Source organism: Schistocerca nitens, chromosome 10, assembly GCF_023898315.1.
Source record: "Schistocerca nitens isolate TAMUIC-IGC-003100 chromosome 10, iqSchNite1.1, whole genome shotgun sequence".
Taxonomy (NCBI): domain Eukaryota; kingdom Metazoa; phylum Arthropoda; class Insecta; order Orthoptera; family Acrididae; genus Schistocerca; species Schistocerca nitens.
Window position 1 is genome coordinate 65,670,320 of NC_064623.1, and position 22,039 is coordinate 65,692,358.

Here is a 22,039-nt window from a genome sequence, read left to right on the forward strand (position 1 = left end):
CGCTTCGTTCCGACTTGAAATGAAAATTAAATCAAGACCTTAAGCTGTCGACAGGCGTTGATATACATCAACGGGGACAGATGAAAATGTGTGCCCTGACCGGGACTCGAACCCGGGATCTCCTGCTGACATGGCAGACGCTCTACTTTTTTTTTTTTTTTTTCATTTTGTTCGGCATTGTTCGTTGCGTTGGGTCTGGGCGGACGTCACAAGACATCCGTTCAAGTTGTTCGTTGTTTCCTTGACTCAGTTTTTTTTATTACAGAGAGCACACAGCTCTCTGACCAAACACGCTGAGCTACCGTGCCGGCATCTATCCATCTGAGCCACCGAGGGCACAGAACACAGTGCGACTGCAAGGATTTATCCCTTGCACGCTCCCCGTGAGACACACATTCCCAACTTAATGTCCACACACTACATTCGTAGTGCCCCTGCCCATTACGCTCATTACTCACGGCAGACAATCTTACTAAATCCTGTGAGAGTTCAGGCAATGCATGTGCATCCAACACAGAAGAAGAAGGTCAATGGCCGGTTAGCCTTAACTATATGAAGATGGTATCTGTTCTTTCGGACATGTCCACTTAGGGTCTTAATTTAATTATCATTTCATTCTAAGAGAGCTGCATGGTCACCGATGGTATCTGTTATTTCGGACATGTCCGAAAGAACAGACACCACCTTCATATCATTCTCACTTTGTTTCTGCAGCCCTTCTATTATCGCCTTTAAAACTGCAGCAGTGAGTCAGTGAACAAGCTAGAAAGAAAATCAGAGTGACATTAGAACTCTCACAGTGTACCGTCTAAGGATGTACGTAAGACAGCTTGCTCTCTTTACACGAGGTGTCTTGAAAATACTAGGGGCACACTGGGATGCTCTCACTGCCACTCTGTGATTCGCAGCTCGAATGCTCACGACTGCACAACACGCAGTTATATCACGTAAGGCACGCTGCAGCTACTGCGTTCTTCCGGCCTGAGCCCGACTAGTTTCACTAGGGGGCTCAGATACGAGGCTGAGTCAAATGATAACTTTAAATTTGTAATAACAATTCGAAATTTCGCGGCGTTATCCTGTAAGTTGGTAAGCGTGCTACAAACGTACAGAATGGCCTGTAGGTGGCAGCATAGTGCAGAAGCACACACACCGTCGCAGTATCAGTATAAAGATGGCCGCCCCACTTGCGACTTGCACCAGGGAAGAACAGCGTTCTGTTATTCGGTTTTTGCTTAGTGAAGATCAGAAACCTATTGAAATTCAACGACGAATGAAGGTTCAGTACGGTGATGCATGTTTGTCACAGCAGCAAGTCTACAAATGGAGTAGGAATTTCGCAAATGGTGTGACTTCAGTGGAAGATGCTCCTCGTCCAGGTCAGGCACAACGAGTTGTGACTCCACAGAACATTGCAGCAGTTGAAGCCATAGTGAAGGAAAGCCGCCGAGTGACACTGAATGGCAATGCAGCATGTTTACAGATTAGTCATGGGTCAGCACACCACACTGTGCATGCTGTGCTCCAGTTTCATAAAGTGTCTGCAAGATGGGTGCCACGGCAGCTGACTCCTGAAATAAGAGAACAACGTGCTGATGCTTATGAAGAACTTCTTCGGCGCTTTGAACGAGAAGGTGATGGCTTCTTTGCAAGAATCGTTACTGGGGACGAAACCTGGGTTCACTTCCACCAACCGGAAACGAAAAGAGCGGGCAAGGAATGGCGCCATTCCTCATCACCAAAACCAAAGAAGTTTCGAACAGAACCATCAGCTGGGAAGGTTATGCTGACTCTCTTTTGGAACGAAAAAGGCGTCATTTTGGAGCATTACGTGCCTAGAGGGACCACTGTCACCAGTGCATCATACACAGATCTCCTAAAAAATCATCTGCAGCCTGCAATCAAATCAAAGCGACGTGGATTGCTGCCAGCAGGTGCCCTTTGGCAGCATGCAATTGCAAGGCACCACACCGCCCGTAGAAGAGTTGCAACAATCACAGACCTGCATTTTGAGTGTCTTCCTCATCCACCATACTAATCAGACCTTGCCCCATGTGATTTCCATATGTCTGGACCACTCAAAGACGCAATGGGAGGAAAGAAGTTCCGTTCTGATGGAGAGGTATGCCACGCGATGCATGAGTGGTTGCGCGGACTACCAAAAGAATTTTTTTCTAAAGAAATTTATGAACTTTGTAAGCGCTGGAGGAATGGCATTGAGCGTGGGGGAGATTATGTTGAAAAGTGATACAGCTTTGTACTACTTCTGCACAATGAATAATATTTAAAAAATGTTTAAGGTTTTCATTTGACTCACCCTCGTACATTTCTGAAGCGCCGAAAGTTGCGGCTATAGAAGCGGCGTGACTTCCAGTCTCACTGCCAGACAACTGCATTGAACGACTCACAGATATGAGTCGTTATAGTTGCAGCTGGCGCTCACGTGGTACTTTTTGCAAAGTTATTGACGATGTAAACATTATGGCACAGACTATAGTTACGGAGTTACGGAGGATCAAGTCAAGTTGGAAGGAAATGGGTCTTTTCCAGCCTGTTGATGGCCATTGTGTTTTTCTGGGAGCAGTGTTGAGTTGGGTTGGGTTGTTTCGGGGAGGAGACCAAACTGCGAGGCCATCGGTCTTATCATATTAGGGAAGGACGGGGAAGGAAGTCAACCAGTCCTTTCAAAGGAACCATCCCGGCATTTTCCTGGAGCGATTTAGGGAAATCACTGGAAACCTAAATCAGGATGGCCGGATGGGGGATTGAACCGTCGTCCTCCAGAATGCGAGTCCAGGGCGTTAACCACTGCGCCACCTCGCTCGGTCGGAGCAGTGTTGAATTTTAGTATTTTTAAAGCTGATTGTCTTTCACATGGTCGCAGCTGGTTGGCCGTTGCTATTACTCGTGATACTATTAGTGAAATTGGTGGCCTTGAAAGTTTATGCGGCCATGATGTGATTGGTTATCGTACTTTAGTAGAAAATATAAAAATTCAGTAAACGGAGCAGTCAAAAAGGAATACAAACGTCTCAAAAATGAGATCGACAGGAAGTGCAAAATGGCTAAGCAGGGATGGCTAGAGGACACATGTAAAGATGTAGAAGCTTACCCCACTAGGGGTAAAATAGATACTGCCTATAGGAAAATTAAAGATACCTTTGGAGAAAAGAGAACCACTTGTATGAATATCAATAGCTCAGATGGAAACCCAGTTCTAAGCAAAGAAGGGAAAGCAGAAAGGTGGAAGGAGTACGTAGAGGGTCTATACAAAGGCGATGTACTTGAGGACAATATTATGGAAATGGAAGAGAATGCAGATGAAGATGAAATGGGAGATACGATACTGCGTGAAGAATTTGACAGAGCACTGATAGGCCTGAGGGGAAACAAGGCCCTGAGAGTAGACAACATTCCATTAGAACTACTGACGGTCTCGGGGGAGCCAGTCCTGACAAAACTCTACCATCTGGTGAGCAAGATGTAAGAGACAGGCGAAATACCCTCAGACTTCAAGAAGAATATAATAATTCCAATCCCAAAGAAAGCAGTTGTTGACAGATGTGAAAATTACCGAACAGTCAGTTTAGTAAGTCACAGCTGCAAAGTACTAATGAGAATTCTTACCAGACAAATGGAAAAACTGGTAGAAGCCGACCTCAGGGAGGATCAGTTTGGATTCCGTAGACATGTTGGAACACGTGAGGCAATACTGACCCTACCACTTATCTTAGAAGCTAGATTAAGGAAAGGCAAACCTACGTTTCTAGCATTTGTACACTAAGAAAGAGCTTTTAACAATGTTGACTGGAATACTCTCTTTCAAATTCTGAAGGTGGTAGGTGAAAATTCAGGGATCGAAAGGCTAATTACAGTTTTTACAGAAACAAAGGACACGGAAGAGCAGTTCGACGGAATGAACAGTGTCTTGGAGGCAGGATATGAGATGAACATCAACAAAAGCAAAACGAGGATAATGGAATGTAGGCAGGTGATGCTGAGGAAATTAGATTACCGAATGAGACGCTTACAGTAGCAGATAATTTTTCTATTTGCCCAGCAAAATAACTGATGATGGTTGCAGTAGAAAGAATATAAAATGTGGACTGGCATTAGTAAGAAAAGCGTTTCTGAAGAAGAGAAATTTGTTAACATCGAGTATAGATTTTAGTGCCAGGAAGTCTTTTGTGAAAGTATTTGTATGGAGGGTAGCCGTTTATGGAAGTGAAACATAGACGATAAATAGTTTACACAAGAAGAGAATAGAAGCTTTCGAAGCGTGGTGCTACAGAATAATGCTGAAGGTTATATGGGTAGATCACGTAACTAATGAGGAGGTACTGAACTGGATTGGGGAGAAGAGGAAATTGTGGCACAACTTGACTAGAAGAAGGGATCGGTTGGTAGTACATGTCCTGAGCATCAAGGGATCACCCATTTAGTATTGGAGGGCAGCGTAGAGGATAAAAATCGTAGAGGGAGACCAAGAAATGAATACACTAAGCAGATTCAGATGGATGTAGGTTGCAGTACGTACTGGGAGATGTAGACGCTTGCACAGGGTAGAGTAGCTTGAAGAGCTGCATCAAACCAGTGTCTGGACTGAAGACGAAAACAACATGAGTGTATTGAAAGTTATAACAGAGATATAAGTTCATTTTTATTTTTGTCGTATATAGCTTTTGTTGCAAGAACTCATGGTCAATGTGATGTTGGCTCTGATGAGGCTATTTATGTATTGATAAGAGGGCATGGTGCACGTGAAAATGTAATTCTTGTTGGTGATATGACTGTATTTTTTCGTAAATAAAGTATGTGACCGTGAAAAAAATGTACACATTTATCGTGCCAAGAAGCAATTCCTCTTGGTGTTGTAGCTCTTAGGGACACTCCAGGACGCTCTACTCGCTGCTCGATTGTACTTTATTGACCAACTCTGGGCCGTATAATGTAATGCACGCCGCCGATACTGCGATCTATACTGCCCGACCAAAAGTATTCCAGCGCCCGTATTTAATGCGGAACTGACCACTAGATGTCACGTGAGGCGTCGCCGCGAACATAAAAGTAGGCGTGGCCTAATGTGTTGCCACTGGAGAAACGTCACAGCAGAGTGGGTCGATCTGGAGAGCTCCGTCATTTCGAACGTGGACTAGTCACTGGATAACAAATCCATGACGGATGTTTCAACTTTGTTGGTTGCTGATGCGATTATGAAGTGTAAGCGATAACCACAGCTAAACCAAGTACCACAGTCCACACCAACAGCGAATTACCTGAATATATGAGATAATTTCTTTCATCCGAACGTCATTTTCGTAATTACAGGGTTATTGTAAATGATGGACCCAGTTTCAAAACTTCTCCTATGTATTCAAGTACAAATTCAAAATGAACAAGCTTTATACCAATGAAAAGAGGAAGTTTTAAAGTTTTTGGCGGGCGGGGCGTCCGGGAGGTGATGGTTTCAGAAGCGGCCCGTAGAGTTCTCGCTGCAATAGAGCCGTCAGCCCTTTTCACTGTCAGTTGTGAGTGAGATGGAGACTGGGGAGTACAAGTTTTTCTGTATTCTTGAGTTCACGAAAAGTGAGTCTCAAATTGCAGTGCAGTGGGTATTTCGTGCCAAATTAGGTATTCAGCCTCCAACTCGCAAAAGCATTAGTCGTTGGTTTAAGCAATTTAAACAGACTGGGAGTGTGGGCAAAGGAGAAAGCACAGGCCGACCGCGTGTGTCAGAGAATGTTATCCGACGGATTCAAGAAGTGCGCAGTCCAAGTAAGTCTGCCAATAAAGCCAGTTGAGAACTTGGAATACCCCAACCAACTGTATGGAAAGTTCTGAGACTGTGTTTGCTGTACAAGCCCTACCGATTGCGACTTGTGCAGGCTCACAACCCCAGAAACAAAGAGAAGCGTCTCGGATATTGTGGTTATGTGCTAGCAAAGATGGAGGATGACGCATTTCTACAGCGTGTAATTTTTAGCGATGAAGCGACATTCCACCTTAATGGGAAAGTCAACAGACATATTTTTCAGGTAAGGGGTTTGGAAAATCCACATTCACCATTGAAACACAAAAGAGAGTCACCAAAGAGCAAAAGTGTTCTGTGCTGCATTCTGTACAAAGGTTTACGAACAATTTTTCTTTACAGAAATAATTGTAATGGGAATCACATACCTGTACATGTTGGAACAATGGCTGTTCCCTCAAGTCATGGAAGAGTCCCAGGACTTCATTTTCCAACAGGATGGAGCTCCGTGCCCATTGGCACCGTGATGTACAAGGCTGTTTGAATGACTCCCTTCCTCAGCGCTGGATCGGTCACAGGGATCTTGAGGACCTGGCTCTGCACTTCTGGCCACCGAGATCTCCAGATCTCACACCCTGCAACTGTTTCTTATGGGGTTGTGTGAAGGAAGCTGTTTGTGTCCCACCTCTACTAACCACTCAGAACGATCTCTGGAACCGGATCACTGTTGCCATGCACTCAGTAACAGCAGATATGGTTTGGTGTGAGGGACGAGTTTGACTACTGCATCGATGTTTGCTGTAAAGCCAACGGTAACCATAATGAACATTTATAACATTTGTCACTAAATAATTATTAAAAACTAATTAATTACAAACTATTATATTGATATCAAACATTACGGAAAAAACTTCGAAACTTCCTATTTTCATTGGTATAAAGCTTGTTCATTTAGGATTTGTACTTTAATAAATACGAAGTTTTGAAAATGGGTCCATCACTTACAAGGGAACCTCCCCATCGCACCCCCCTCAGATTTAGTTATAAATTGACACAGTGGATAGGCCTTGAAAAACTGAACACAGATCAATCGAGAAAACAGGAAGAAGTTGTGTGGAACTATGAAAAAATAAACAAAATATACAAACTGAGTAGTCCAAGTGCAACATATCCAACATCTAGGACTATATAACACGAAGAGCGCCGTGGTCCCGTGGTTAGAGTGAGCAACTGCGAAACGAAAGGTACTTGGTTCGAGTCTTCCCTCAAGCAAAAATTTTACTTACTTTATTTTCGCAAAGTTACGATCTGACCGTTCATTCATTGACGTCTGTGTTCACTGTAATAAGTTTAGTGTCTGTGTTTTGCGACCGCACCACAAAACCGTGCGATTAGTAGACGAAAGGACGTGCCTCTCCAATAGGAACCGAAAACATTTGATCGCAAATTCATAGGTCAACCGATTCCTCCACAGGAAAACACGTCTGAAATATTCTATACGACACTGGTGACGGCATGTGCGTCACATTTCAGGAATATGTTGTCGACCCACCTAACTTGCACACTTGGCGAATGGGTAAAAAGATTCTTCTACCTTGCCCGATTTAGGTTTTCTTGTGGATGTGATAATCACTCCCAAAAAAGTGATGAAAACATTGAGTTTGTCGCATAAACGGCAACAAATGAATGCAACAGTTTCACAGTCGCACAGTTTTCCCTGTGCTCTGTCAAAACAAACGTTTTTAACGTTTTCAAGTTTTTCCGTGTGTAGACCGTCAAATCCTGCATGTGTTCAAGCAAATCTGAACATGTCCTGGAATTTTGGAGAGCAAAGTTGATCATGTCTGAGTGCATGAACTTTGATAATTGTCTGAAAATAAAAAATTAAAACTTTTCACTCGAGGGAGGGTTGAACCAGGGACCTTCCGTTCCGTAGCTGCTCACGGTAACCACGGGACCACGGTGCTCCTCAGTGAACACATACCTTAATGTGACATATCTTGCACACAGACTACTCAGTTTGTATATTTTGCTTATTTTTTTCATAGTTCCATACAACTTCTTCCTGTTTTCTCGATTGATCTGTGTTCAGTTTTTCATGGCCTATCCCTGTGCCAACTTATGACTAAACCTGAGGGGGGTGCGATGGGGAGGTTCCCTTGTTAGAATAACCCTGTATTATAAGCGGCAGTCGAATAAAAGCGAGACAGACGAAAAAAGATTTAATGTTTCAAAAGTAATCGCCTTAACTGTTACTTCATTTATCTTACTGTGAGACAAGACGGTCAGTGCTTTCATGGAAAAATACTTGCGGCAGCACACAGATCTGAAATCATACCCAGGGGTGCACCTCTTCATCCGAAGCAAAGCAAGGCCCACGAATGTCTTTCTTCAGGGCTCCAAAAAAAACAGGATATCGCATGGGGAAAGAGCGACAATCTATGGAGTATGTATAAGGGCTTCCCAGCGAAGCTTCTGCAGAGTAGTCGATACATGCTACCCAACGTCTGGGCAGACTTTTTCCTGCCGAGATTGTTTCGAGTACAGTACAGAGCTTTTGCTGGAAGCCCTTACACTTCCTCCATAGAGTCCCAGACTCTTGCCGTGCGGTCTGAGACGCCTTGTCACGGTTCGCTCGACTCCCCCCGTCGGAGGTTCGAGTCCTCCCTCGGGCATGAGTGTCTGTGTTGTCCTTAGCGTAAGTTAGTTTTAAGTTAGATTACGCAGAGTGTAAGCCCAGGGACCGACGACATCAGCAGTTTGCTCCCATAGGAACTTACCACAAATTTCGAAAACTTCCCAATCTCTCGGCATGCGATATTCATATTTTTGGAGCCCCGAAGAAAGATTTTCGTGACCGTCGATATGCCTCAGACGAAAAGGTGCACGCCTGGTACGATCTTCGTTTCTTTAGGCAACCGCAAATATTTTTCCATGAAGGCACTGACCGTCTTGTCTCACAGAGAACGAAATATATTAACAGTTATGGAGATTACTTTTGAAATAATAAAAAGTATATTTACTTTTTTTCGCGTGTCTCGCGTTCATTTGATGCTACTTAGGGTATACTGATTAAGGACAATCCCAGTTTATGAGATAATTTGCCTTAGAAAAATCCCAGCATAGATTTGGAATATGTGATGAAAATGCAATCGTGTGGTGTATATAGGAAACTGATTTTGTTTGGTTTGTATTTTGAAATTTTTGTGCTAATTATTGTTTTTGTATGTTTGAAACCCTTCTATACCCGTGATATGCAGGCTCAATCAGTATATTGTAAACAAGATCAGCATACAAGACTTAATCATTAATCTGGGAAGATCTTCGAATACTAGTTTGCTCCAGTGAATCATACGACAAATTTGCCTTCAGCATAACTGGAAATTTTATACACAGTTAATTGTTTCATGAGACAGCTTCTAATTCTAACGTATAGTTTGTTTGATACTATAAGAATGACGTCACAAGCCGCCATTTAAACGTAGTCGCCTCAATTTTAAATGGGCAGCTCTGGAGAGTCTTCAGTGAATTAGGCGAGTTACTAGCAGATTGACGGGAGCAGTAGTTTTGGACATTCTGTTGTTCTAGACAGTTTTATGGCAACAATGAGATGTAACCATACTGAAGTGGAGCAATTTTTAGTTTCTTCCCGATGATAATAAGCAAAGATGAGGCAAAGTTTTGTTTTTATTTATAAATTTCTGTGAATCATGGACCTTATCGAGGTGTGTTGGCTTACGTTCCTGAACGATTCAGAAAGCCGTATCAATGGAAGGGTATCTGTTGAGAGGCCAGATACAATATGTGTTTCGTGAACAGGGCAGCCGTCTTTTCAGTAACTGCAGTAAAAAGAGTCTTGATATGGCTTTCTAACATTACTCAACGTGGCCTTGCTATACTGCTACTACGAATAGCTGAAAGCTACGACAAACTGCAGCCGTTATTTTTCTGGAAGATGTGCAAGTCTACTGCATGGTTTAAGCATGATGGCATCGTGTTCGGAAAGATTTTCAGGCGTAAAATAGCCACCCACTCGAAACTCCGAACGGGGTCTACTCAGGAGGATAACGTAATCTGGAAACACTAGACTGGCAATCTGCAGATTTGAGCAAGAATGTTGGATCCCTTATTCGCGAAAATATGTTAGAGAATTTAAGAAGGTAAATGGATGGGTTCACGTTAAATATAGTGGAATTAGTGAAATGGGGTGGCAAGTAGAAAAGCAGTTCCGGTCAGGTGAATAAAGGATTATGCATACAAAGTCAAATAGAGGTAATGGAGGGGTAGCCGTAATAATGAATAACAATATGGGAAAGTGCTTTATCGCAGAAAAGACAGACACGAAAGCAACACTCGCCACAGAAATACAAGTTTATATGCCAACTAACTCCGCAGATGATGAAGAGATACGAAGACTTTATGTTGCGATACAGGATATTTTTCAGACAGTTATGGGAGACGAAAACTGAAATGAGGAACTGGAATTGGATACTAGGAAAAGGAAGAGAAGGAAAAAATAGTAGGAGAATATGGACTGGGGGGAAAGAAATAAAAGACGAAGCTATCTGGCAGAATTTTGCACAGTCCACAATTTAATGATTGCTAACACTTGGTTTAAAGATCATGTAACAATGTTGTAAGCTTGCAAGAGACCGGACTCGCTATGTAATTGTAGACATGAAGTCGCTATATATTTGCAAACATGGAGCCGCTGTATAATTGTAAGACAGATTTCGAAAACATGTATTAAAATGTAAGACATTTCCAATGGCAGATGAGAACTCAGACTATAATTTATTAGCTATGAACTGTAAATTAAATTTATAAAGAAGTATTAAATTAAGGTGATGAGCCCTAGATAATCTAAACATTCCAAAGATTGTTCCGAGTTTCAGAGGGAGCATTAGGCAACGATTGAATGAAACACGGAAAAGAATGCAGTAGAACACGAATACCCGCTTTAAGAGAAGAAATTATGAAGGCAGCAGAGGATCAAATAGGTAAAAAGACGACTCCTATCAGTAATCCTTGGATAACAGAGGAATTGTGAATCTAACTGAAGAAAACAGAAAACAGAAAAAAGAAAGCAGGCGAAAAAGAATACAGACGTCTACAAAATGAGGTTGACAAAAAGTGCAAAATTGCTAAGCAGGACTGGCTAGAGGATAAATGTAAGGCCGTCGAACCATGCATTACTATAGGACAGATAGACGCGGCCTATGCAAAAATTAAAGACAGCTTTGGACAGAAGAGAAATAGCTACACGAATATCAAGACCTGAAACTGAGATCCTGTACTAAGCTAAGAAGGGAAAACTAAAAGGAAGAAAGAATATACAGAAATCTTATTCAAGGTAGATGAACTTGAAGGCAATATTGTAGAAGGCGAAGAAAGAAGGTGATTAAGATGAGATTGGAGAAATGATACTCAGAGAGATGTTTAACTGAAAGCGTAAAGTCGAAATAGGGCACCTGGAGCAGATGATAATCACTCGCAACTACTGAGACCCTTGGACGAGGCAGCTATGAGAGAATAATTGCACCTGTCGTGCAAGATGCATGAAACAGGTGAAATACCCTCAGACTTTAATAAGAATGTAATAATTCCAGTTCCAAAAAGGGCAGGTGTTGATAGATATGAATGTTACCAAACTATCAGTTTAATTATTCACAGAAGAATGAAAAAATTGGTTGACGGAGACCTCGGAGAAAATCAGTTGAAAGCTTTTGACAATGTTCACTTTAATGCACTAATTGAAATTGTGGTTGTAACAGGGATTAAAAACAGGAAGAAAATATTTGTATACAAAAAGCACACAAGCCAGGCTGCTGTTAAGAGTCGAAGGACGTGGCAGGGAAACAGTGGTTGAGAAGGGAGTGAGACATGGTTGTAGCCTAACGCCGATGTTATTCAATCTGTACATCGAGCAAGCAGTAAAGGAAACGAAAGAATAATTTGGAGTAGGAATTAAAGTTCAGGGACAAGAGACAAAAATTTTGAGGTTTACTGACGACCATGTAATCCGGTCGTAGACAGGAAAGGACTTGGAAGAGCAGTTGAGCGGAATGGGTAGTGTCACGAAAGCAGGGTTTATGATGAACGTCGTCAAAAGCCAAACAAGGGCAACTGAATGTAGTTGAATTCTGAGGGAATTAGATTAGGCGACGAGACACCAACTGTAGTGTGTAAGTTTTGATATTTGAGTAGCAAAATTACTGACGATGGCTATGCATAAAGGATGTAAAGTGTAGACTTGCAATGGCAGGAAAAGCGTTTCTGAAGAAGAGGAATTTCTTAACATCGAAAACAGATTCAAGTCTTAGGAAGTCTTTCCTGGACGTATTTGTGTGGAGTGTAGCCTTGTATGAAACTGAGATGTGGACGATATACAGTTCAGACAAGAAGAGAACACAAGCTCTAGATACGTGGTGCTACAGAAGAATAATGAAGAGTGGGTGGGTAGATCGTGTAATTAATGAGGAGGAACTGAATATATATCTACACCTACATCATACTACACAAGCCACCTAATGGTTTGTGGCGGAGGGTACTTTTGGTACCACTATCTGAACCATCCAACCCTGTTCCACTCGCGAATAGCGCGTGGGAAGAATGTTTGTCGGGAAGCCTCTGTATTGGCTTTAATTTCTCGAATTTTCTCCTCGTGGTCAATTCGCGAGATGTATGTGGGGCGAAGTAATATGTTGTTTGACTCCTCCTGAAAAGTGCTGTCCCGAAATTTCAATAGTAAATCTCTCCGTGATGCACAACGTCTATCTTGTAACGTCTGCCAGTGGAGTTTGTTTAGCATCTCCGTAACGCTCTCTCGCCAGCTAAACGATCCCGTGACGAAACGCGCCGCTCTTCGTTGGATCTTCTCTATCTCCCCTATCAGTCCTACCCGATAGGCATCCCAGATAGATGAATAATACTCAAGAATCGGGCGAACATGCGCCTTATAAGCCACTTCTTTCGTGGATGAGTTACATTTCCTTAAGATTCTTTCGATGAACCTGAGTCTGATGTCTGCTTTTCCCACTATCTGTTTTATATGTTCATTCCACTTAAGGTCGCTCTGGATAGTTACGCCTAGATATTTTACGGCGCACGCTGTCTCCAGATGTTTGTCATCAATAATGTAGCTGTACAGCAGTGTATTTCTTTTGGTGTGTATGCGCAATATGTAATATTTATTTACGTTCAGGGCCAACTTTCAGAGTCTGCACCACTCATTAATTCTCTGCAGGTCGTTCTGCAAATTCTTACTATCTTCTGGCGTTGCTACTTTGGTATAAACTGCATCATCTGCGAATAGCCTTAAAGAGCATCCGACGCTTTCTACTAAATCATTTATATACACTGTGAACAGAAACGGTCCTATCACACTTCCCTGTGGTACTCCGGATATTACCTTCACATCAGTTGATTTAGTTCCGTTAAGAGCGACGTGGTGAGTTCTATCTGCAAGAAAGTCTTGAATGCAATTGCAGGTCTTCTCCGATACTTCGTAAGCTCGTGTTTTTTCATTAAACGGCAGTGCGGGACGATGTCAAAAGCCTTACTGAAACCAAGGAACACGGCATCAGGCTGAGCGCCGTTGTCCACTGCGCTGTGGACCTCACGGAGGAACAGAGCGAGCTGAGTTCCGCAGGATCTCTGTTCGCGGAATCCATGTTGATTTTTATAGAGGAGCTGTTCATTTTCCAAGAACGTCATAATTCTTGAGCAGGGGAGAAAAGAAATTTGTGGCACAAACTGAATAGAGGAATGGGTCGGTTAATAGGGCACGTTCTGATACGTCAAGGGATCACCAACTTAGTGTTTGAGGTAAGTGTAGGGCGGTAAAAGTATTAGATGAAAACCAAGAGATGAAGACGCTTGTACAAGGCAAAGTAGCGTGGAGAGTTGCATCAAACCAGTTTCGGACTGAAGACCACAAGGCATACATACACTACTGGCCATTAAAATTACTACACAAAGAAGTAATGCAGATGATAGACGGGTATTCATTGGACAAATATATTATACTAGAACTGACATGTGATTCCATTTTCACGCAATTTGGGTGCATAGATCCTGAGAAATCAGTACCCAGAACAACCACCTCTTGTCGTAATAACGGCCTTGATACTCCTCGTCATTGAGTCAGACAGAGCTTGGATGGCGTGTACAGGTACAGCTGCCCATGCAGCTTCAACACGATACCACAGTTCATCAAGAGTAGTGACTGGCGTATTGCGACGAGCCAGTTGCTCGGCCACCATTGACCAGACGTTTTCAATTGGTGAGAGATCTGGAGAATGTGCTGGCCAGGGCAGCATTCGAACATTTTCTGTATCCAGAAAGGCCCGTACAGGACGTGCAACATGCGGTCGTGCATTATCCTGCTGAAATGTAGGGTTTCGCAGGGATCGAATGAAGAGTAGAGCTACGGGTCGTAACACATCTGAAATGTAACGTCCACAGTTCAAAGTGGTGTCAATGCGAACAAAAGGTGACCGAGACGCGTAACCAATGGCACCCCATACCATCACACCGGGTGACGAATACACGCTTCTAATGTGCGTTCACCGCGATGTCGCCAAACACGGATGAGACCGTCATGACGCTGTAAACAGAACTGCTAGTGATACGAGGCGGTTGGGATCCAGAACGGGGTTCCGTATTACCCTCCTGAACCTACCGATTCCATATTCTGCTAACAGTTATTGGATCTCGACCCACGCGAGCAGCAATGTCGGGATACGATAAACCGCAATCGCGATAGGCTACAATCCGACCTTTATCAAAGTCGGAAACGTGATGGTACGCATTTCTCCTCCTTACACGAGGCATCGCAACAATGTTTCACCAGGCAACGCTAGTCAACTGCTGTTTGTGTATGAGAAATCGGTTGGAAACTTTCGTAAAGTCAGCACTTTGTAGGTGTCTCCATCGGCGCCAACCTTGTGTGAATGCTCCGAAAAGCTAATGATTTGCATATCACAGCATCTTCTTCCTGTCAGTTAAATTTCGCGTCTGTAGCATGTCATCTTCGTGGTGTAGCAATTTTAATGGCCAGTAGTGTAAATTTAAAATCAACTAACCATGAACTGAAGGCAAGGACTCGCAACCTAGGTAAAACGAGTGACGACAAGATAAGTGTTGACTTACGAATGTGAGTTGTCGATTTGATAGTCGGCCCCGGCTCGCCTTTTGTAAACGAAACACCAAAGTGTGGGTGGATCGTACGGTTTCTGGTGTTCTTCATTATTTCATAAGATTCGTTTGATTTTGATTTTTCTGGTCTGACGCTCTTCCTGTTGGTGTAATGGGCACTTAACCTAAGAGAGGGGAGTTGTTCGCGTGATCTGTTTGCGAAACGAGTGAACTTTGCGCGGGTGACTTCGTCTGTTAAGGGGCTCCGGAACGCCCTATACTTGCAATGTTAAAATAACGCTTATAAATTACATCTTTCCTCACAAAGTATTTGAGGTAGGAAGTTGAACTTTTTACAGATTATTTATTGGAATATGGGCTACAACTTAACACAGGGATTTTACAAAATTTTAGTTCAGTTATTAAAGATGATTTTTTTTCAATTGTAATGAAAATTCACATTTTTTTGCAATTTTTTATTTATATATTCAAAAATATACAGTTTTTTGGAAAAAGGCTGTTTTAAATTATGCAGAAGGTACTGTGTAACATTTACTGAAAGTTTGAAACAAATATGTTTGGAAGATCCTTAGAAAACATGTAATTAGTATGAGAAAATAAAAGGTTTGGGAATCGAGCGACAAAGATTGGATTAACTTTTTAGTGCATCCCAGGTCCATAGGATGGATTATCTTCATCCTCTGCAAACTCCTCCTCCAGCTTCCTCTTGTTCGTCCTCCTGTTTACTCTTGCTTGTATTTCTAGACTCTTTACAGCCCTGTCTGCAGCCCGAAGGCGTTCCTTGTCTAAAGCAAGCATCGCTCGTACCATGTTAGAACCTATCTTCATTCCCATATTTCTAAATACCTTGCACCTTACAATGTTGCCATCATTGAAAGTCGCAACAGCATCATACACACCAAAGTGAAGTGTTTCTATTCCAACAAATACAGTCTTGGGGATACTCGACCATATAACACTATTTACACTTTCATTGGGGTTTTGAGTTTTTCCGTGAATACACTTTTTCAACAGTTCAGGTGCTGCTAAGTCTCTGAAAATAGGTTTTATCACCTCCATTATTGCATGAGGCAGACTATGCTTATGAGTGTACACTTCACCAGTTACACGGACGTTAATAATAACACCATTTGACAGCAGTGTAACAGCGCCACAGTGGGTCACGCCCATGTAGAACACATTTCAAAAAAAATTTAAAAATAGTTGTAGTTTTCGGAATTGAATAAATTATATATCTATTAAAAGGTAATAGTCTGCAGATTGAGAAAACGCAAAAAAGTAAAAATTGAACATTTCATGATTTTGAGCCTTTCCGGAGGTGGGTTCGGTCCAGGTCTCCCTCGCTCGCCGTCTCGCAAGCTACTGCGCAGCGCGTTAAGCTGTACTAGCCGAACCTCATAATGTCAGGAACACTCTCAATAATTATACTTGCACTTCCTTGGTGTTTGCGAGTGAATCTGTTTAACTGTATTACTTGTGAGAAGGTTTCGCAATGGTGATGACTGAGTCCGTCTTCTGTGTTCCAGTATGCGACTGTTGAGCCTCGAAACAAGAAGAAACCAGAGGCTGTGGCGGAGCTCTCACCAAACGCCAGGGAGGAACTGGGGAAGCAGGTGAGACACGAATGCTCAGTTTTATCGTATGTGCAGCTGTAGTTGTAAGCGAAAATCGTTCTGATACCTCTGGCTGTGGACCTCTTCTAGTGCAAGCTCTCTGGTTCTCTGGTTTTGGGAGGAGGTAGTATCGTCCAAAATAAAAGAGAAAAATGTCGAGCAAACAGGGGATCTAAAACGCTTGCCTGCACAGTAGTAAAGATGAAAAACTGTTCATACCTCTTAAAGTATTACATACAGGCTCCCAGGTAGATGCCATTTTCCTTGACTTCCGGAAGGCGTTCGATAGAGTTCCGCACTGTAGCCTGATAAACAAAGTAAGGGCCTACGGAACATCAGACCAGCTGTGTGGTTGGATTGAATTTAGCAAACAGAACACAGCATGTTGTTCTCAATGGAGAGACGTCTAAGACGTTACAGTAACCTTTGGCGTGCCACACGGGAGTGTTATGGGACCACTGCTTTTCACAATATACATAAATGACCCAGTAGATAGTGTCGGAAGTTCCATGCGGCTTTTCGCGGATGACGCTTTAGTATACAGAGAAGTTGCAGCATTAGAAAATTGCAGCGAAATGCAGGAAGATCTGCAGCAGATAGGCACTTGGTGCAGGGAGTGGCAACTGACCCTTAACATAGACAAATGTAATGTATTGCGACTACATAGAAAGAAGGATCCTTTATTGTATGATTATAGGGTAGCGGAACAAACACTGGTAGCAGTTACTTCTGTAAAACATCTGGGAGTATGCGTATGGAATGATTTAAAGTGGAATGATCATATAAAATTAATTTTTGGTAATGCGGGTGCCAAGTTGAGATTCATTGAGAGTCCTTAGAAAATGTAGTCCATCAACAAAGAAGGTGGCTTACAAAACACTCATTCGACCTGTACTTGAGTATTGCTCATCAGTGTGGGATCCGTACTAGGTCGGATTGACAGAGGAGATAGAGAATATTCAAAGAAGAGCGGCGCGTTTCGTCACAGGGTTATTTGGTAAGCGTTACGGAGATGTTTAGCAAACTCGAGTGGCAGACTCTGCAAGAGAGGCGCTCTGCATCGCGGTGTAGCCTGCTGTCCAGGTTTCGAGAGGGTGCGTTTCTGGATGAGGTATCGAATATATTGCTTCCCCCTACTTATACCTCCCGTGGAGATCACGGATGTAAAATTAGAGTGATTCGAGCGCGCACGGAGGCTTTCCGGCAGTCGTTCTTCCCGCGAACATTACACGACTGGAACAGGAAAGGGAGATAATGACAGTGGCACGTAAAGTGCCCTCCGCCACACACCGTTGGGTGGCTTGCGGTGTATAAATGTAGATTTAGATGTAGATGTATGTAAACAGTATAGATTTCAGTGTCCATATTTACTGGACTTTTTTTGCTTTGATCCGTAGTAGCTCCTCCAAAAATACATGGAAACCAAAGGTCTTGCAGGAGATCAGATGTGTTTTATAGTAGCGAAGGTGAACAAGTGCTCGTAACTCTTAAGGTAAGCATTTTAGAGCCTATGTTTGGTCCATAATATCACCTCTGAAAGTTGACTACCCCATTGTCTTATCAATAACAGTACCTGTAGATCTGGTCCACTGACGGAAATATCAGAGCGAGTTTCCCTTAAGATTTCGACTCGGTAGTTTCCTGTACACGGTCCTTTGCCTCATTCTGATAACTTTATCCTTCTCCATCATTCTACACTCCTGGAAGTTGAAATAAGAACACCGTGAATATATTGTCCCAGGAAGGGGAAACTTTATTGACACATTCCTGGGGTCAGATACATCACATGATCACACTGACAGAACCACAGGCACATAGACACAGGCAACAGAGCATGCACAATGTCGGCACTAGTACAGTGTATATCCACCTTTCGCAGCAATGCAGGCTGCTATTCTCCCATGGAGACGATCGTAGAGATGCTGGATGTAGTCCTGTGGAACGGCTTGCCATGCCATTTCCACCTGGCGCCTCAGTTGGACCAGCGTTCGGTTCGTGCTGGACGTGCAGACCGCGTGAGACGACGCTTCATCCAGTCCCAAACATGCTCAATGGGGGACAGATCCGGAGATCTTGCTGGCCAGAGTAGTTGACTTACACCTTCTAGAGCACGTTGGGTGGCACGGGATACATGCGGACGTGCATTGTCCTGTTGGAACAGCAAGTTCCCTTGCCGGTCTAGGAATGGTAGAACGATGGGTTCGATGACGGTTTGGATGTACCGTGCACTATTCAGTGTCCCCTCGACGATCACCAGTGGTGTACGGCCAGTGTAGGAGATCGCTCCCCACACCATGATGCCGGGTGTTGGCCCTGTGTGCCTCGGTCGTATGCAGTCCTGATTGTGGCGCTCACCTGCACGGCGCCAAACACGCATACGACCATCATTGGCACCAAGGCAGAAGCGACTCTCATCGCTGAAGACGACACGTCTCCATTCGTCCCTCCATTCACGCCTGTCGCGACACCACTGGAGGCGGGCTGCACGATGTTGGGGCGTGAGCGGAAGACGGCCTAACGGTGTGCGGGACCGTAGCCCAGCTTCATGGAGACGGTTGCGAATGGTCCTCGCCGATACCCCAGGAGCAACAGTGTCCCTAATTTGCTGGGAAGTGGCGGTGCGGTCCCCTACGGCACTGCGTCGGATCCTACGGTCTTGGCGTGCATCCGTGCGTCGCTGCGGTCCGGTCCCAGGTCGACGGGCACGTGCACCTTCCGCCGACCACTGGCGACAACATCGATGTACTGTGGAGACCTCACGCCCCACGTGTTGAGCAATTCGGCGGTACGTCCACCCGGCCTCCCGCATGCCCACTATACGCCCTCGCTCAAAGTCCGTCAACTGCACATACGGTTCACGTCCACGCTGTCGCGGCATGCTACCAGTGTTAAAGACTGCGATGGAGCTCCGTATGCCACGGCAAACTGGCTGACACTGACGGCGGCGGTGCACAAATGCTGCGCAGCTAGCGCCATTCGACGGCCAACACCGCGGTTCCTGGTGTGTCCGCTGTGCCGTGCGTGTGATCATTGCTTGTACAGCCCTCTCGCAGTGTCCGGAGCAAGTATGGTGGGTCTGACACACCGGTGTCAATGTGTTCTTTTTTCCATTTCCAGGAGTGTAGAACGTCTGTAGCACTTTGACGGAACCACCCTGTATTAGCGAGTCCCCACACTACTACAGGCTGTTGTACAAGCCCTGCCTGCCATTGTCTCCTCCGTAAACATTAAGAGTGCACGCGTTCTAAAGCGCAGTGGCTAAAGCAGGTCAGTCTGGGATTCCGCTAGGTTGGCAAGCTTCACGGGACCCGTTCAGCCTGTCAATCCAACGTGACTACAGAACTGCCAAGTATATACGGGGTGTTCAAAAACTCTCTCCGTAGAGCCATATGATTGTTAGCCGCGCGTGCCGTATGCCGCAGTGAATATACTGAAACGAAACTCAGTGAAATACAAGTTATTAATTCATCGAATGTTCATTTTTACTTACAAATTTTCACATTAAATGTTGAAAGTATCCCTCCTATTGTTGAATACGCAATTCAGTTCGTCTAATCATGTTTCCAACCACAAGCTGTAACATTTCTTCTGTAACAGAAGCAGTGAAAGTTGATATCGCAGTTTTCAATTCATCGATGGATTTTAGACGGTTTTTGTAGACAGCTGTTTTCGCTGCACCCCAGAAGAAAAAGTCAGGTGGTGTTAGGTCAAGCGATTGTGGAGGCCAAAGTCCCTGTGAAATTATGCGATCACCAAAAATATCAGGAAGCAGTGACATTGAAACTCGAGCTGTATGCGCGTTTGCACCATCTTGTTAAAAATAACCGTTCAGTATTTCACTTAACACAAGTTCTGCTATGAATGGGTACATAATATCACTGCAGTATGGTTGTGCATTTATTGTTTAGTTGAAAAATATGGGACCCACAATCCGACTTCTAGAAATTGCAATGCAAACTCCTATTTTCACAGAATGAAGTAGTTCCTCATGAATACAGAATGGATTTGCAGTATTCCACATACGAGAATTTTGTGAGTTCATGTACCCGGATAAATGAAACCATGCCTCATTAGTGATAAAAGTTTCGTTAAGAATATCCCTTCCATTTTGTTGGACGAAATTTTTGAACCATTCACAATAATGTAGTCTCTTGCCTTGATCAGTATTTTTCAGTTCTTGCACGACTGTCACTTTGTATGGGAAAAGTTCTAATTTTTTCCTTACAGCTGTGTGGGCCGTTACGACACTAACATCGATTTCCTGGGCCAGTTTTCTTACTGACTTGTTCGGACTCATGGTCATTTTATAGGAAATATCGAGTAGTTTATCCTCAGACAAAACGCTAGGAGGACCACTTCTCGGTGCATCTGTCACTGAACCCGTACTTCGACATTTGATAATTAAATCCCGCACAGTGTCGCGATGTGGGAGTGTTGTCTCCGGGAAAACTGAATTAAAGGTTTGACTAACTGAAGCTGTGTATTTGCGGCCAGCTTTGAACAATTGTTCTTCAATGGTTAGCATTTTAACAGTGACAGAAACGAAACAAACCGACAAAGGAACTACACTTAAACGTTCACGCCAACACGTAACGACACACACCAACGATACTACTGACGCTGGCTGAGATAAACGAAACAGTTGAATGTTGGCAGAGTCCACTTGGAGGGAAGTAACTCAGGCACACTAACAATCATACGGCGCTGCGGTGAGACTTTTTGAACACCCCGTATGTCTGCGTAGGTCTGGCTGGCCAATTGTACAGAATTCTGCAGACGAGTCACGAACATTTGTGGCCTGGTGACAATTCAATCATCTGGGATCATGAAATCCATGCATGGCCTCAAATGGTCTCCAATTAGCCGAACATAACCACTTCAAGCCAATTATCCGTGTGAACACAGCCAACACGGTTATGTAGCCACCAACAGCTTGCACAATGCCTTGTTGAAAGCTCGGGTCCACGGCTTCTTGGGGTCTGCGCCACACTTCACCACTACCATCGGCTCGTACCAACTGAAATCGGTACTGATCTCACTAAGCCACGGTTTTGCAGTAAAAAAAAAATGGCTCTGAGCACTATGGGACTCAACTGCTGAGGTCATTAGTCCCCTAGAACTTAGAACTAGTTAAACCTAACCAACCTAAGGACATCACAAACATCCATGCCCGAGGCAGGATTCGAACCTGCGACCGTAGCGGTCTTGCGGTTCCAGACTGCAGCGCCTTTAACCGCACGGCCACTTCGGCCGGCGGTTTTGCAGTCGTCTAGGGTCGAACCAATATGGTCACGAGCCCAGGAGAGGATGGTTGGTTGGTTGGTTGTTTGGGGAAGGAGACCAGACAGCGTGGTCATCGGTCTCATCGGAGTAGGGAAGGATGGGGAAGGAAGTCGGCCGTGCCCTTTCAGAGGAACCATCCCAGCATGTGCCTGGAGTGATTTAGGGAAATCACGGAAAACCTAAATCAGGATGGCCGAACGCGGGATTGAACCGTCGTCCTCCCGAATGCGAGTCC

General features: G+C 44.0%; 1 protein-coding gene across 1 annotated transcript in view; it reads left to right on the forward strand.

Moving 5' to 3' along the window:
• Positions 1-22,039, forward strand: part of LOC126210262 (trichohyalin-like) — a 255,624-nt gene that overhangs the window by 69,169 nt on the left and 164,416 nt on the right. Inside the window, exon 5 of the mRNA XM_049939452.1 lies at positions 16,435-16,521. Within this exon, the coding sequence (XP_049795409.1) occupies positions 16,435-16,521 (87 nt within the window). The remainder of the gene's footprint in view (positions 1-16,434; positions 16,522-22,039) is intronic.